The 14,636-nt window shown below is 41.1% G+C and overlaps 1 protein-coding gene across 1 annotated transcript in view; it reads right to left on the bottom strand.

Moving 5' to 3' along the window:
- Positions 1 to 253: 253 nt before the first annotated feature.
- LOC309548073 (uncharacterized protein) overlaps positions 254 to 14,636 on the bottom strand; it is a gene marked incomplete at its 5' end in the record, with an annotated part of 124,880 nt that continues 110,497 nt past the window's right edge. The window contains 6 exons of the mRNA XM_082248042.1: positions 254 to 344; positions 3,658 to 3,690; positions 7,677 to 7,743; positions 7,866 to 8,022; positions 8,122 to 8,370; positions 12,248 to 12,405. Coding sequence (XP_082104168.1) covers positions 277 to 344; positions 3,658 to 3,690; positions 7,677 to 7,743; positions 7,866 to 8,022; positions 8,122 to 8,370; positions 12,248 to 12,405 — 732 coding nt within the window. The 3' untranslated portion in view covers positions 254 to 276. The remainder of the gene's footprint in view (positions 345 to 3,657; positions 3,691 to 7,676; positions 7,744 to 7,865; positions 8,023 to 8,121; positions 8,371 to 12,247; positions 12,406 to 14,636) is intronic.

The following is a 14,636-nucleotide window of genomic DNA, read 5'->3' as shown; positions in this document are numbered from 1 at the left end:
ACATGAATAAGATTTAAATTACATTTATTTACATGCAAGGTATAGATTATAAATATCGTATACATGACTATGGCCATTTTTGAAGCCTCGTGAAATCCTTTTATTTGCTCACAGAAGAACAATAAATACAGTTTTATCTCATATATATATATATATATAATGCTGCATCAGAGCCTACAAAGTGTAGAACGCAAATTCACGTGGCTGTGCAAATGATCAGCTGGTTCAGGAAAATTAAAATGCACCCTCTTCTCCTCTTCTCGGCAACCCAGTATTTTAGTACTCAGACATAAGCAGTATCCAGGTTGTCAGAAGGCTAGCCATGAGTATGGTTAGAGACAGACCTGCAGACAAAGATATATTGTCAAAAAAATCATGGGATTTAGACAAGTCTAGACATTTTGTGTACCTCGTACTTTTCTATAAATGTGCATTATGCATTACTTGTTTTGGGACTTTAACAAAGCCCCATTCTATTCAAAGAAGTGAAAAAAAAAGAATAGAAAGAGAGCCTGGTCAAATGGTTTTTCAAAGTCAAATAAGCCCCCTAGCTATATACTTCAAATGTATATATAACCAAAACTTTATTTGTTTTGGATAGAGTAGGGAAGGGTTAAAAACACCACCAGATTATTCTTTGGTACAAAATTGTGACAGGCGCATAGATCACACATTATAGACCAGAGTCCACGGGAGTCAAAGGAATCATTAATGGCACATGGAGAGAAAAAGTCCACCATATAGGGCAGCCATCCAGAAACCAAAGCAAGGGGTTCCACAGGGCTAAAAACAAAGAAAGACAGAGGCTCCTCTAAGTGTAGACTTTTTTTGATACATTTAATAGATAAAATTATGCACTCACATCTGCAAGCATATGCTCATGTCAAGGAAACCCATAGGAAAAGTTCCGATGTAGGTAAGTGATGAAGAATGGTCATCCAGTCCTAAGCATCCATCCCGCTGGAGCCGAGATCCCCACGCCGTGGCCGGCAAGTACAGCGGAGCTGGAAACAGGAACCAGGCTCGGTATGGTAACTGAAAGTGAGGCTTGGTTGATGGTCGGATAAGGATGACGTCATCTGTGTGCGATGCGTTTCCGAGCATGGGTGCTGCCTTGAAGAAGGAGCACGGCTGCCCTCCCCCAGGCAGCACGCACACAGATGACGTCATCCTTATCCGACCATCAACCAAGCCTCACTTTCAGTTACCATACCGAGCCTGCTTCCTGTTTCCAGCTCCGCCGTACTTGCCGGCCACGGCGAGGGGATCTCGGCTCCAGCGGGATGGATGCTTGGGACTGGATGACCATTCTTCATCACTTACCTACATCGGAACTTTTCCTATGGGTTTCCTTGACATGAGCATATGCTTGCAGATGTGAGTGCATAATTTTATCTATTAAACGTATCAAAAAAAGTCTACACTTAGATTATTCTTTGGTGTCTGTGTACCACTGGAAAAGTTTCCCAGAGATGCAACAAGAGCGTAGAAGAAAATCAGACAGGTCCTTGCACAACATAGCAGATTGTACAATCAGATCGTTTAGTGTAGGGCCAGCTTTAGACAGATTTCCCCTTACTTTGTGTTCTGGGGACAACTCTAAAATTTTGGATTTTGCCCTTATTTTCTTTCTATTGACAGATGGCATACCCTTGCCACACTCTTTTGATAATATAAAAAAAATATCCACTAAATGCATACTTAACGGATAAGTTCACTTTAAAAATAAATAAATAAATAAATAAATGCACATTTTATTGCAGGTAAAATAACGTGCATTTATTTTTATTTCTTTTTTGAGCCTGTAAAGCATTGCATCAGCGATCAGCAGATCACTGGTGCCATGCCCGTCTCTTGCAGCTCTGTAATTGTATCTCTGTGTGACCGTACATCCCAAGCAGATACATTGACAGGAAAAATCAATCAACTACCATGGCACTCCACAGTGCCGTGGTAGTTTATTGAGAACTACAAGTCAACAGCTTCAAATTATGTCGGGGTTTGTAGTTCATTCACACGCAGAACTATGTGAATGAATGACACGACCATGTGGGTCGCGCTGATTTAAAAAAATGACAGCTAGTATGGGGAACTTCTCTTACTAATAAAATGGGAGTGGGGTTACGGTAGATGGCGCTGCCAATATTAAAAGGAAATCTGAATAAATAGATATAGATTGTAAAATCCCAAAGTGTATAAGACCATAAGACACAGGGCTGGAATAAATATAGGTAAAATGACAAATTAAAGTAGCCGGGTATGTAAGATAATATTGGAAGATTCAAATGCAAATCAAATGCAATGCTAAAATAAAACATTCCAATAGATAAAACGAAGTGCTTTGAAGTGCAGGAATATGATGCGTTGCACAAATCTATAAAGTGCAAGAGGCGAGAGTAATAAATAATTGGCAAGAAAAACTTGCCAAAAAAACGGAAAATAGAATAAAGTGCAATAGTAAATAAAGTGCACAAGTGGAGTAAATGGCAAAAAAATGCCAATCCCAGAGAGCATTAATAGGTGATAGGTGAGTAAATTAATATTCCAAGAATATCATTTAATAAATAAAAATGATGAGCAAAATAAGTGAATAAATAATCCAATATTGGTGTTAAAGGGACAAAAGTGGGAAACGTGATTCAAATAAATATGTAATTCATAATAAATAACTAGTGGTCCAGGTGACCGGTGCAGCGTAGCTGGGGAGGCACATGCAGCTGAGTGAAGAGAAAAGACACTGCAAGGAGGCTGCATTTGGAGGAAGAAGCAAGCTGAATTAATGCATGGACAAAGGGGAAACAATCAGCCATGACATCACAAATTGAGCCCATCATTACAAGGCAAATAAGGTCATAAATCCCAGGATCCTTCCGGAGGGGAGGGGAGGAGAGGAGGAGGTGTTTTCTCAGCTAAGCATGCTCTCCGACATGCGCGCTTGAGGAGGTGTCTAAGCTTCAGTGAATGGCATAGTGGAGAGGAACCCCCAGTGTCCCCCTGAGATTTACAACGCTGTTTACCCCTGTAGGGGTAAGGAGTTCCGGTGAGTGTGGGCATAATCATAAGGGAGGCACTCCTTACCCTTCACCTGCACCCCACGAAGTGGACCACCTTAGGATCCACCTTGAATCTCTGGGTTAACATCCCTGGAACACCAATTGGACTTTTTTTTACCTTTATAGCCACAATATATTGCTCATTTGAGCTCACAGCACCGGTCACCTTGACATCGTTCCTGGACCACTAGTTATTTATTATGAATTACATATTTATTTGAGTAACGTTTCCCACTTTTGTCACTTTAACACCAATATTGGATTATTTATTCACTTATCCTTCCACTACCATGGTAGTGGAAGGATTTTTACCCTAATTCAGAGAATGCATGAGGTAAGAAAAAAAACCTTTTCCCTTCACAACCACTAAGATTAGCGCTAATAATTGCAAAAGCACTACTAAAAACTCAAATGCACTGTGTCTATGGCAATATAAAAGAATACACATATAGAAGGGTGGGTCTCTGATAAGTAGCATGCATAACAACTGTTCTTTTGAAGTTAAATGTATTTATGGTGAGTTGTTTAAAAATCACATGTGCGTTAAAGTCTACGACAATGTTTGAATTTTTCAGAAAGCATATTTTCAAGTAGTTTTTCTTACCTTTGTGGGAGACAGCAGAACTGTCCTCGGTATCTAAAGACAAAATAATAAAATATTTTTACCATGTTGGTTTTTGCACAATTCAGAGCTATTGGGAACTAGATAATCCTAAAGCCCAACATCAGTCACACAAAAAATAACAAAGCTATTTCCTACCCTGCTCACAATCTTTAACTTGTACCTAAAAATGAAACATTCCAACACACAGTAATATTCAACTAATCCTCAGTCCCACAATCTTTCTCCTCAGGAGTTCTGGTTGTGATGACTGGTGTCCTAAAGCCATTTTTCATGTCATTCTCTGAACCAGTCTTATTTCAGCCCTTCTATCCAATAACAGCATGGCTGCACAGTAATCAGTTCCACAAAAGTGTCAACGTCCCCATAATAGGAGGACGTGGCCACTGGTAAAGGTGCTAGCATTCCACACTGAAGACCAGAGGCCGTCATTCCTCCTTAGGAGTTCCGGTTGTGATGACTGGTGTCCTAAAGCCACTTTTCATGTCATTCTCTGAACCAGTCTTATTTCAGCCCTTCTATCCAATAACAGCATGGTTGCACTGTAATCAATTCAACAAAAATGTCCACGTCCCCACAATAGGAGGACGTGGCCATTGGTAAAGGTACTAGCATTCCACACTGAAGACCAGAGGCCATCATGGAAATGTTGCAAAGGATGAGTATTACTAGGTATCTATACATTAAAAGGGGGGCAAAAGCCCGTTCAGGGTTTGGGGTGCAAGGCAGGCTTTTATTTATTTATTTATTTTAAAGCGACCATATTTCAGGCTTAAGTATAATAGAACAAAAGCTATCAACAAAATATCAACAGAAAAGGGGCCTATTTAGTTCAAATCTAGCTGCCTTTTATTTACGAACATTTGCAATGGTTTACTTTGCATTTACGACCCCTACATTTGCAGTCATAAAAAGCCACCTCCAACGGTTTTCTATGCTAAATTCACCATTGTGCATGTGATTGTTTTCCACTTGAAACACGCACAAAGTAGGGTGTTGTCAGGAACATATTTTATATTGTTGTACTGGCTTGTTGTGCAGCAAATTTGACAGATCTCCGTAAATAATTACACCAAGTCAAATTTGTGTGCTTCAAACTGACAGGTCAGACAATAAAGTTTATACTTTGGTAACAATGCAAACTTTTTTGATGCTATATAACATATGGCAACTTGTCAACCACTAATCCCATTAGTTTCAATGGCCCATGTTCACATCTGAATGTTTTGTTGCCTGAAACAAAACACCTATTGCTCAAAAGAGGACCTGAGTTTTTTTCGTTGGGCAGATTGGAGGCAGATTGAGCTCCATAGACTTCAATGGGAACGTCTAAAAATGTGCAACATGAGCGTTTAACGAGCGTTTTGTCACACGTTTTCTGCTCAAACAGCAGCTATCCACCCCTAATCTCCTCCAGCTCTCCTCCCCCTAGTGTTTTCTATTGGCTAATCAAAATGCCCGAAGCCGTAAAATGCTTGTAATAAGCTTCCAAAATGCTTGTAATACACTTCTAGAAACACATATTAATATTACTGGATACTAATATTTTAGGTGAAGTTATCCAGGGAATATCGATTGCCTCCTGGGGGGACCAGGAAGGAATTTTTTTCCCCATTGGAGCCAATTTATTTATGCTTTATTTGTTTGTTTTTTTTGCCTCTTTTTTTTTTTTCGAACTATGTAACTATGTAAGGTATGAAAACTTTATTCTCTGGAAAGGCATGCAGCTAAATTTGTTTTACAAAACAACACTTGGTGGAGCATTGGACTTCATAACTCCTTTGTAGGCAATAGGTTTTATTAGATCCTTTTATAAGATAACGAATTCATAGTTATAGTTAGTTCGTTTTGATACAAATTAAAAAAAGACAATAATCCAGGAAAAAATGAAAAAATTACATTGGTAAAAATGACTTCAAGATTTGTTGGCAGTTTTTAATGATTAAGGCTGCATTTACACAGGAGCATAGCGATTTATCGGCATTTTGATTTGAGAGTTCCTTCAATCCACCAAGAGACAATCGGATATGCCCTGGATCAAGTACTCCTGGTGTTTTTATCTGGAGACACAGTTAATATCGCTTGTAATATTACCAGTGTTTCCTTCAGTAACACTTCCTCTTGTATCTACAATGCACTATGAATCTTGTAGCTTTAAGTCAATTTGCATAGGCGAAGACCATGGGAATCTCCCACAAAAATACACACAGTTCCTATATATTCCCTTTTTAAAGTGAATGCTCACTGGGGGAATTCATAAAAGGTGTTGTAGACACCCTTTAGAATTCCAGTGGGGTGGCCCATACAAATTGTTGGTGCCTGCTGTGCCTGATTTATGTACCTGTCAGAGACAGGTACATAATACTGTTGATGGTAGGCATTGAGGTCATTGTGTCCATACTGGGCATTCCTTCCTCAATACACTCCCTCTATCCCTGGCCACTGCCCCCCGTCCCACTGGCAGGAGCATGGTTGAGGAGTTTTGAGGTTGGGCAGGAGGAGCCTGATGGGGAACTAAGAAATTAGTTCCCCATCAGGTCAACCTGGCTGTTGAATGACAGTGCACGGCAGTGAATGGTTTCAATAATCCATAGCTGCTTTTTATATGCAATAGTGGCTTTCAGTGGCAGTCAATTAAAAGTAAGGGTGACCTGATGGGTAACTAGTATTTCAGTTCCCCACCAGGCTCCACCCACCCAATGACACAAGTAATTTTCCAAATACGGGCATTGCCATATGTAGGTAATGACATCACCGCATCCATGGAAGCTTCACAGCACTGACATACCCCAATCTGAGTACTGGTGTTCCTCTGTATTTCAGCCCAGAATTGGTCTTAATTACCACAAGTTTTAAATCTGAGAACTGGTGGTAATTCTGTACAAATCTGTCGCTGGCATAGTGGCAGGTTCCTAAAGTGGCTAACTAGCTAAATGTATCACCCTTGTTGGTTATGTTACTGGTCAGAGCCCAAAAAAAACATCAGCCCTGGTTTGAGCTGCTGTACTAACCATGCAAGGTTAATTTAGCGATCACCCCTGCTGAGCCTTTGTGTTCTGGCAGGGGGGGGGGGGGGACAACCCCCCGCCCCCCTGCCAGAACACTCCAATCAGCGCTCTCTGACTGACTCTCTGAGAGCACTGTTTGGGAGATGATTGGATGATGTTTTTGTAGTATGCACATCCGGCTTCTGTCTGACAGACCGACATACACGGGGGCCGAATGTCGGACATTTTTTTTTTGAACTGGCAAATCTCTCCCAACATTCGGGCCATGTGAACACAAGGTCAGCTTATTCACTTACTATGCAAAGTGAATGTATATTTTTCAAAGAGTACATTCATTTGCAAAGTTAACAGGCACAATTTCTTTAGAAAATCAACACAAATGCATCAATAATCCTGATTACAATCTATAAAGTTACATCCATCAGTGTAAATAATAATTACTCTGAAGGCCTTAGAGTCATGGATCCCAACCAGTTGCCCGAGGGCCGCATGCGGCCTTATGGACCTCAGCAGTCTGTTTTGAGAACATTGATTAGGGTAATAGCATTGATCTCTACTAGCCCGGTGTAAGGTTCCCAGTTTCGTATTGTCTTTTAGAGCATATCCCCAGCCATAAATGTAGCATGTTCACATTATCTGACCCTAATTTCTTCTATTAGGTCAGCAGTTTCTGACAGTCCTTTCAAGCATTAAATATATTGAACATTATGTGCTGCCCTTTGGTGATGTCAGGGGCTGCATTTGAGGCCCCCTTTAGCTCATAAGTTAACAAACACTGTGTTAGAGGCTTGAATAAAAAAAAAACAAATATCAGCAAAGGTCCAACTTTAGAAGCAAAGGTATGTAATGTGCTTCCAGGGAACCTTATATAGTTAAACATACAGCTTTAGGAGACTATACTGTATATATTGAACATCAATGGGCAAGTTGGAAAAAAAGTTTAATGAACAGGAAAGCATTCCTTAATGTATGTTTGAATAAAGAAATTCTTACCAACAAAAGAGAAAGGGCCCAGAGAGAACTGTTTTGTGTCTTCAGAAACATCACGAGAAGATCCACACTGCAGGGGAAAAAAAAAGAAAAATGTAAAGATGTTGCGAATAAAGGAAAAGCATATTTTTAAAATGCATGTCAAATAGATATGGAATAATAATATATCAAAAAAAAAAAAAAAACACTTACTGATGAGCATGTTCCAGATGCTTTGCTACACAGACGAGCACTACAGAAAATGTAGACAGAGTCATAATTCTTGAAGGAGAAGGAGGATATGCTGAAGCGGACCTCACTGGATCCACCATTTCCTATCACTTGGACACCAACTGCTCCTGTACTACAGCTGAAAAAAATGGAACATAAAGATGTAAAAAAACAAAAGTCTGTGTGTTTTTAAACGGTCTGCCTTAGAACCTGCCATGATATATTTATTCTGACTTACCCTCCTTGAATCAGCTGAAGTTTGGTGGTGCCAGAACCATCAGGGGTTGGGGTAGCAAAGCACTGCTCAACCCGCAAAACAAAAGCAGGGTCAGGGAATTGGGTACTCATCCCAAAATAAAGAGTTGAACCTACAGGCAAGTTTTGTTGTTGTGATTCTTGCACAGGTACAGAATACGATGGGTTGGAATAAGCTGCCATTGATGTGAGAGAACTGCTACTAGTGCTACCAGAGGTCAGGTTCTGTGTGCTTTGAAAGGAAGAAAAATCTGTTTAAAAGCTTGCCATTGTTATCATTTACAGTAATATAAAAATACAAAGTTGTACTGTTCGTATTTGTGAAATTACCACTGAACGAAATATAAGCAGTATTTCTGTGTATATGTAAATGTCATTGCCCTGCTTCTCTTGAGAGTCACAGGGGTGCACTTAGTTCTGCACTTCTGTCATCCAGATTCAGCCAACAGTGGGCTAAAGTCTGCTGTTGGCTGACGTCACTTAGCTGGTCCAGACTCTGGAGGGATCCTGACTTTAACATCGGGATCCACACAGATACCTGACCAGCAGCTGGCTTAGCCTTTCAGAAAGCTCTCACAATTCTCATAGTTCATAGTACATCTTGGGAGCAAGCTAGAGAAGATGGCTATGTTCCTGCATACAGTGGGACCATTGAGAACAAACATAGGCACCCTCTAACAGTCAAAACACAACAGCAGGAAAAAAAGAAATATGAAAATGTGGAGGAGGCTGAGAGCAATAGAAGGTCGATTTTTGAGTTAACCACTTAAGCCCCAGCACTATTTCGGACACTTTTTGTTTACAAGTTAAAATCAGTATTGTTTTCTAGAAAACTACTTAGAACCCCCAAACATTATATATATATTTTTAGCAAATACTCTGGAGAATAAAATGTTGGTCATTACAATATTTTTTGTCACGCGGTATTTGCGCAGCGGCCTTTAAAACGCCATTTTTTTGGAAAAATTTAGAAAAATCCCATTTCACTGCATTTAAAAAGTACTAAACAGTAAAGTTAGCCCATTTTTTTGTATATTGTGAAAGATGATGTCACGCCGAGTAAATAGATACCCAACATGTTACGGTTTAAAATTGCGCACACCCGTGGGATGGCGACAAACTACGGTCAATAGAGATCTCAATAGGCGACGCTTTAAATTTTTTTAACGGTTACCAGTTTAGAGTTAGAGTGTAGCTCTTTTTTTTTTGATTATTGCTCACGCTCTGGCGATCGCGGCGATACCTCACATGTGTGGTTTGAACAGCGATTTCATTTGCGGCTCGACTTCCGTATACGTTTTTTTTCGTGCGCGAGCTAACGGTGACAGGGGCGGCTAAATTTTTTTTTTTCCTATTTATTATTTTTTTTAACTTTATTACAGGTTTTTTAAATAAAAAAAAAAAATCTGATCACTTTTATTGCTGTCACAAGCAATGTAAACATCCCTTGTAACACCAATATGCAGTGACAGGTACACTTTATGGAGGGATCGAGGGTCTAAAAGACCCTAGACCCCTCCACTACACTTCCATGTATGCAAAACACCGAAAACGGCATTTTTGCATACAGCCTTTTTTAAATTTGCCGCCTTTTGCAGCAGAGTAACCCGGGTAACGATCGAGCGGCTCCCAAGCCACATCGGTCGTTACTGACGGAAAGCCGACCGTCAGCTGTAAACCACGGTACCGGGATGGTGCCTCTAGCTAGAGGCATCATCCCGGTATAACACCACAAAGTCTGCCGGCGTAGATATACGTCACTTTGGTTAAAAATACATACTTAAAGGGAGGGTAACTGCACTTTCATAGGAAAAAATAATAAAATAAAATAAATAATATACCGTATACAAATGCTACACAAGTCATATTGTAATTGTAAACCTTTCTTTTTCAATCTACAGTGCTGTAAATTTCTGTAAAATGCAATGTAATATGGCAACTTAGAGGCATTCTGTACACAGATGGTATACAGAACACCCACCAAAAATGTCATTTCCTGCTTGTGTGATTGGCCTACTGATTTTCACAAAAGTCTCCACTAAGATACAAGTCAGATTTTGGGCATCCCCAGCAACAAAAATGTATTTTCTTGTGAGATATTACCAAAGGGAAATTGCATCTAAAGGGATGCAGACCATGCCACTTTCCTCATTAGAACCCTGAAAGTGCAGCAGCTGATTGATAACTATAAAGTCACTCCCATTCACATTCACTTTGCACATGGACACAGAAAAACAAACAGCTCTTTTTTTTTTTTTTGAGAAAAACAAAAAGTGGGAATCTACAACAAAATGTGTTAACATCCTTGCAATGCACATAGATTACCCAGAGGGGAATGTTTTTTTCCAACGAAAGTGGAGTTACTCTTTAAATAGATTTTTTGTAAAATTAGAGTTTAATGTCACTTTTAAAATGTAAAACATGCATGTCTGCTTATAGTGTTTAAATTACATATGCTCATAGAACTTTACATATAATTATGCACCTTACATTTTCATGTTTAGTTGCATTATTAACCCTGTCTGTACAGTGTTCACAGTTCTTCGTTATTAGCTGTAAGCTAGATATGAATACTGTCACTCCTAACAAAGGGTTAAAAATGTATAAATGTGTGGGGAAGAAATAAATGGTAAGAAATATATACTTTTTTATTTTTTTATTTAAATTTAAAGTATAACTAAAGGCAAAACTTTTTTTTTTTTTGATAGAGTGGAGAGGGATTAGAATGCTTGTCAGTATATTTTGTCGTCTGTTCCCCCGTTAATGAGTTCATCCTCTTTATTTGTCCTGTTTACCATTATCATTGAAAGTGAAAGTAAAAGAAAATCATAAATTTTGGGTTGTCCCCAGAAAAATAATGAGGGATACATTTTCCAATGGGGACACTAGTTCTAGTAACCTGAGGGTCCCCAAGGAATTCCCTTAATTTGCAGGGATTTCTTCTCACTTGCTGTTTGGCTATGGATCAGGAAGTGAAGGAAAATCTCTGCAATGGAACACAGATGGCGAAAAAAAAAAAAAATCTGATAGGTGTTATAACCCTCCTTTGCTCTATCCAAAATGAAAAAAAAAGTTTTGCCTATAGTCCTAGGTTTTTGAATGGGAACACAAAACAAATATATAATGGGGTTTTCTCAAATTTCACTGCAAAAGTGAACATAAGCTATAAAAGAGAAGTATGGCTTTTGGTGTTTTTCCCAGTTTATACTTATCTAGGTGGATGCAGCATTGGTCCGATGCTGCATCTGTCCCCCGGCGCCTCTACACTGAGAACCGAGCGATCGAACACTGCCGATCACACGGTTCTTACAGCTGCCTCCTCCATACTCACTGGAGCGTTGAGCTGTGGAGGGGCGAGAGCGGCCGGCTTAGGTTCTCAGGGCTCATAGAGAGGCTGAGCCGGGTGTCAGTCCAGGCACCGTGTCATCACGGACTTCAGCCCGCTCTCTGCTGAAAATGGGTCACAGGAGTGCAAAACGAACTGCACTCCTGTCATCCATAGGAGATGTACAGCCAAACGAGCTTTGGCTGTACTTCTCCTTTAAGGTTTGTTTCACCTTTCACATTAGGGGATTAACATTAGTACCAAACTGTCATGAAAATATGACACGATTATTCTGAAAAGATGTGAAAACCATTTCACAAATTACTTCTTTCTATATTTAAGAGCAATAGTAAATACTGTCCGAAAAAATATACTTTCAGCGTCAAACAATAAGTCCCCATTCACACTAGCGCGACTTGTCAGGCGACTTGGTCGCCTGACAAGTGGCGGTGGGTCGCCTGCCATTGATTAGCACAGGACCCGTTCTAATAGGAGCGACACAAGTCGCTCCGACTTAGAAAAAGGGTCCTGTACTACTTTGGGGCGACCTGGAGGCGACTTGCATTGACTTCAATGATATGAAGTCCGTGCATGTCGCACCGAGGTCGCGGCGCACCCTGTGCACTGCGACTTCACAGGTCGCCCCGGCAAGTCGTGTTGCCCCTGTGTGAATGGGCTCTAAATAAATGGGCATCAAATGGTGCAATCTATTATACAGCTGTGCAAATCAAACAGTGTTTTTTTATGATACAAGCATGAAGAGGAATGAAGACAATTTACTCACCTCACAACTGGCTTAAACACTGTGAACAGAGATGTCCACATGGAAATATTGTATGAGCAAGTAAAGGAAATACTAAGATTGCTAGTTGTCACGAGCCCATTGACAATGTTTGTGGGAACGTTAATAACATTTGTGTAGGACACAGTAGTTGTATTTTTCTGTAAATATAAAATGGGAAATGTTACTTAAAAAATCAAAATAGTATATAATCTTACACATAGTATTTAATTTAAAATTTGAATATTAAACAGCCTTATAAAAACACCTAAACGACTGAAGAGGCGCATGCAATTTTCACTGTGTGTATTATATAAACAGTAAAGTAGAACTTAGTTATAGGAATGAATTACTCACAGTAAACATTCAATAATCAAATATGACCTAAAACAGGGGTGCTCAACCTGTGGCCCCTGAGCCCTCTGATGTAGCCTACAACCTTTAACCAGGGAAGTGCATACTTATGCTCTGGGATGGTGGGTCAGCAAGTCCAGATCGCGATCAAGGGGTTTGCCGACCCACCATCCCAGAGCATCAGAGTGCATGGAGCCAGTGCCTGAAGCAGAGGAAGGGAGCAGGAGCCGCATAAGCTGATGCTTGCTCTGTTGTGGTGGCTTCTGTCCCAAGCAAAGTGATACCAAGTGCACCCTACTTGGGACCTTTCTAGTAGCCTGGAGAGCAATGCCAGCAGAAGCTGGAAGAGGAAAAGGTTAAAGTATTAAATCTCACATGCACTGCACTTTTACAATGGGTATTTTAGCAACTTTAAAAAAGGGTTATTAGGCTGCTTTCACATTGATCCACAGGTTCAGTACCGTGCACCTGCAGCTTTCCTGCAGGTTAGCTACACTGCCCCCTAGATTTCTATTATATCTTATGGGTTTCTGAAAGTGCACCACACCCACAGGATGTAATAGAAGCCTATGGCAAAACACAGCTAAGCCGCAGCTGCACTGCACTACACTTGTGGTGAGGGTAAACCAGAATGCATCAGGGTGAAAGCAGCCTTACAGGGGGCTCAGGACAGTAAGAGCCCATATATATTTGTGGTTTGGGGAAGGTAAAACCCCATAGTTCACTGTGGCCTGTGACCGGATACCAAATCACTCAAGTGGCCCTCACTTTTTAAAAGGTTGAGCACCGCTATCTAGAATGTCATCTAGAGTCATGAAGATAAGGGCCCATGTTTATATACTTCATTATACTTAAAGTGGTTGTAAACCCCTGGCATGAAAAGTTAACAAACCATATCCTTCTATAGTATGTACTTACCTCAATCCAAAACACTGAGCGTGTTTTATTGTCTGCTGTCCTCTGCTTTCTGCATGAATCATTTCTGACAGATTGTGCCAAGTCCAAGGGATCAACAGAGAGTGGGCCGCTAGCAAACAGCCTGTGATTGACTGCCTGAACTGTGCATCTTCCCTTATACAGTGATGGCGAAGCTTGGCACCCCAGATGTTTTGGAACTACATTTCCCATGATGCGCAACTACACTGCAGAGTGCATAACCATCATGGGAAATGTAGTTCCAAAACATCTGGGGTGCCAAGGTTCGCCATCACCCATCATGGGAAATGTAGTTTCAAAACATCTGGGGTGCCAAGGTTCGCCATCACCCATCATGGGAAATGTAGTTCCAAAACATCTGGGGTGCCAAGGTTCGCCATCACTGCCCTATGAGATTGTGTAGAGAGTATCCCTTCCCTCTACTCAGGTCCCAGATTACACTTAAAGCGGAGTTCCTGCCATTTCACTCACCTGTCCAACGGTCCAGCTATGTGGCCGCCCGAAACCTCGATCCTCTCTCTCGGCGCCGGCATCACTGCTGTGGGCACCCGGCTGTGACAGTTTGCGGCTTCACAGCCGGGTACCCAATGCGCATGCGCGAGTCGCGCTGCGCGTCTTGATTGGCCGGCAATCTTCTGGGACCTCTGACATGTCCCAGGAGATTGCAGAGAGGGAGGGGGAGAGGAGAACTTCCGTTCAGGGCGCCGCAGCGCTCCGAGTGGAAGTGGGAGCGGGTACCTGTCAAAAAAAATGACATGCCAAATGTGGCATGTCAGGGGGTTAGAATACCTAAAGCGGAAGTTCCATTTTTGGGTGGAACTCCGCTTTAACTCTCCTTGCCTCTGGAAGCTTAGAGATGTGGTGTAAATTCTGGACTTTAACCACTTCCATACCGAGTCATGTAATATGACATCGGCAAAGTGGTTGTACAGATCCAGGCAGCCGTCATATGACGTCGGCCCATTCTAGCAGCCAGTGCGCGCCCCCGGCGGTGCGCAGCGGCGCGATCAGGGATGAGGCTCGTCCCTCGGACATAGCCCATCCCTGATCAAGGTAAACAGCCAATAGAAATTGGCTGTTTACCACGTGATCGGCTGTGTCA

Source organism: Pelophylax lessonae (assembly GCF_965119305.1).
Source record: "Pelophylax lessonae genome assembly, chromosome: 2".
NCBI lineage: Eukaryota > Metazoa > Chordata > Amphibia > Anura > Ranidae > Pelophylax > Pelophylax lessonae.
This window is presented reverse-complemented; position numbering and strand designations above follow the sequence as displayed.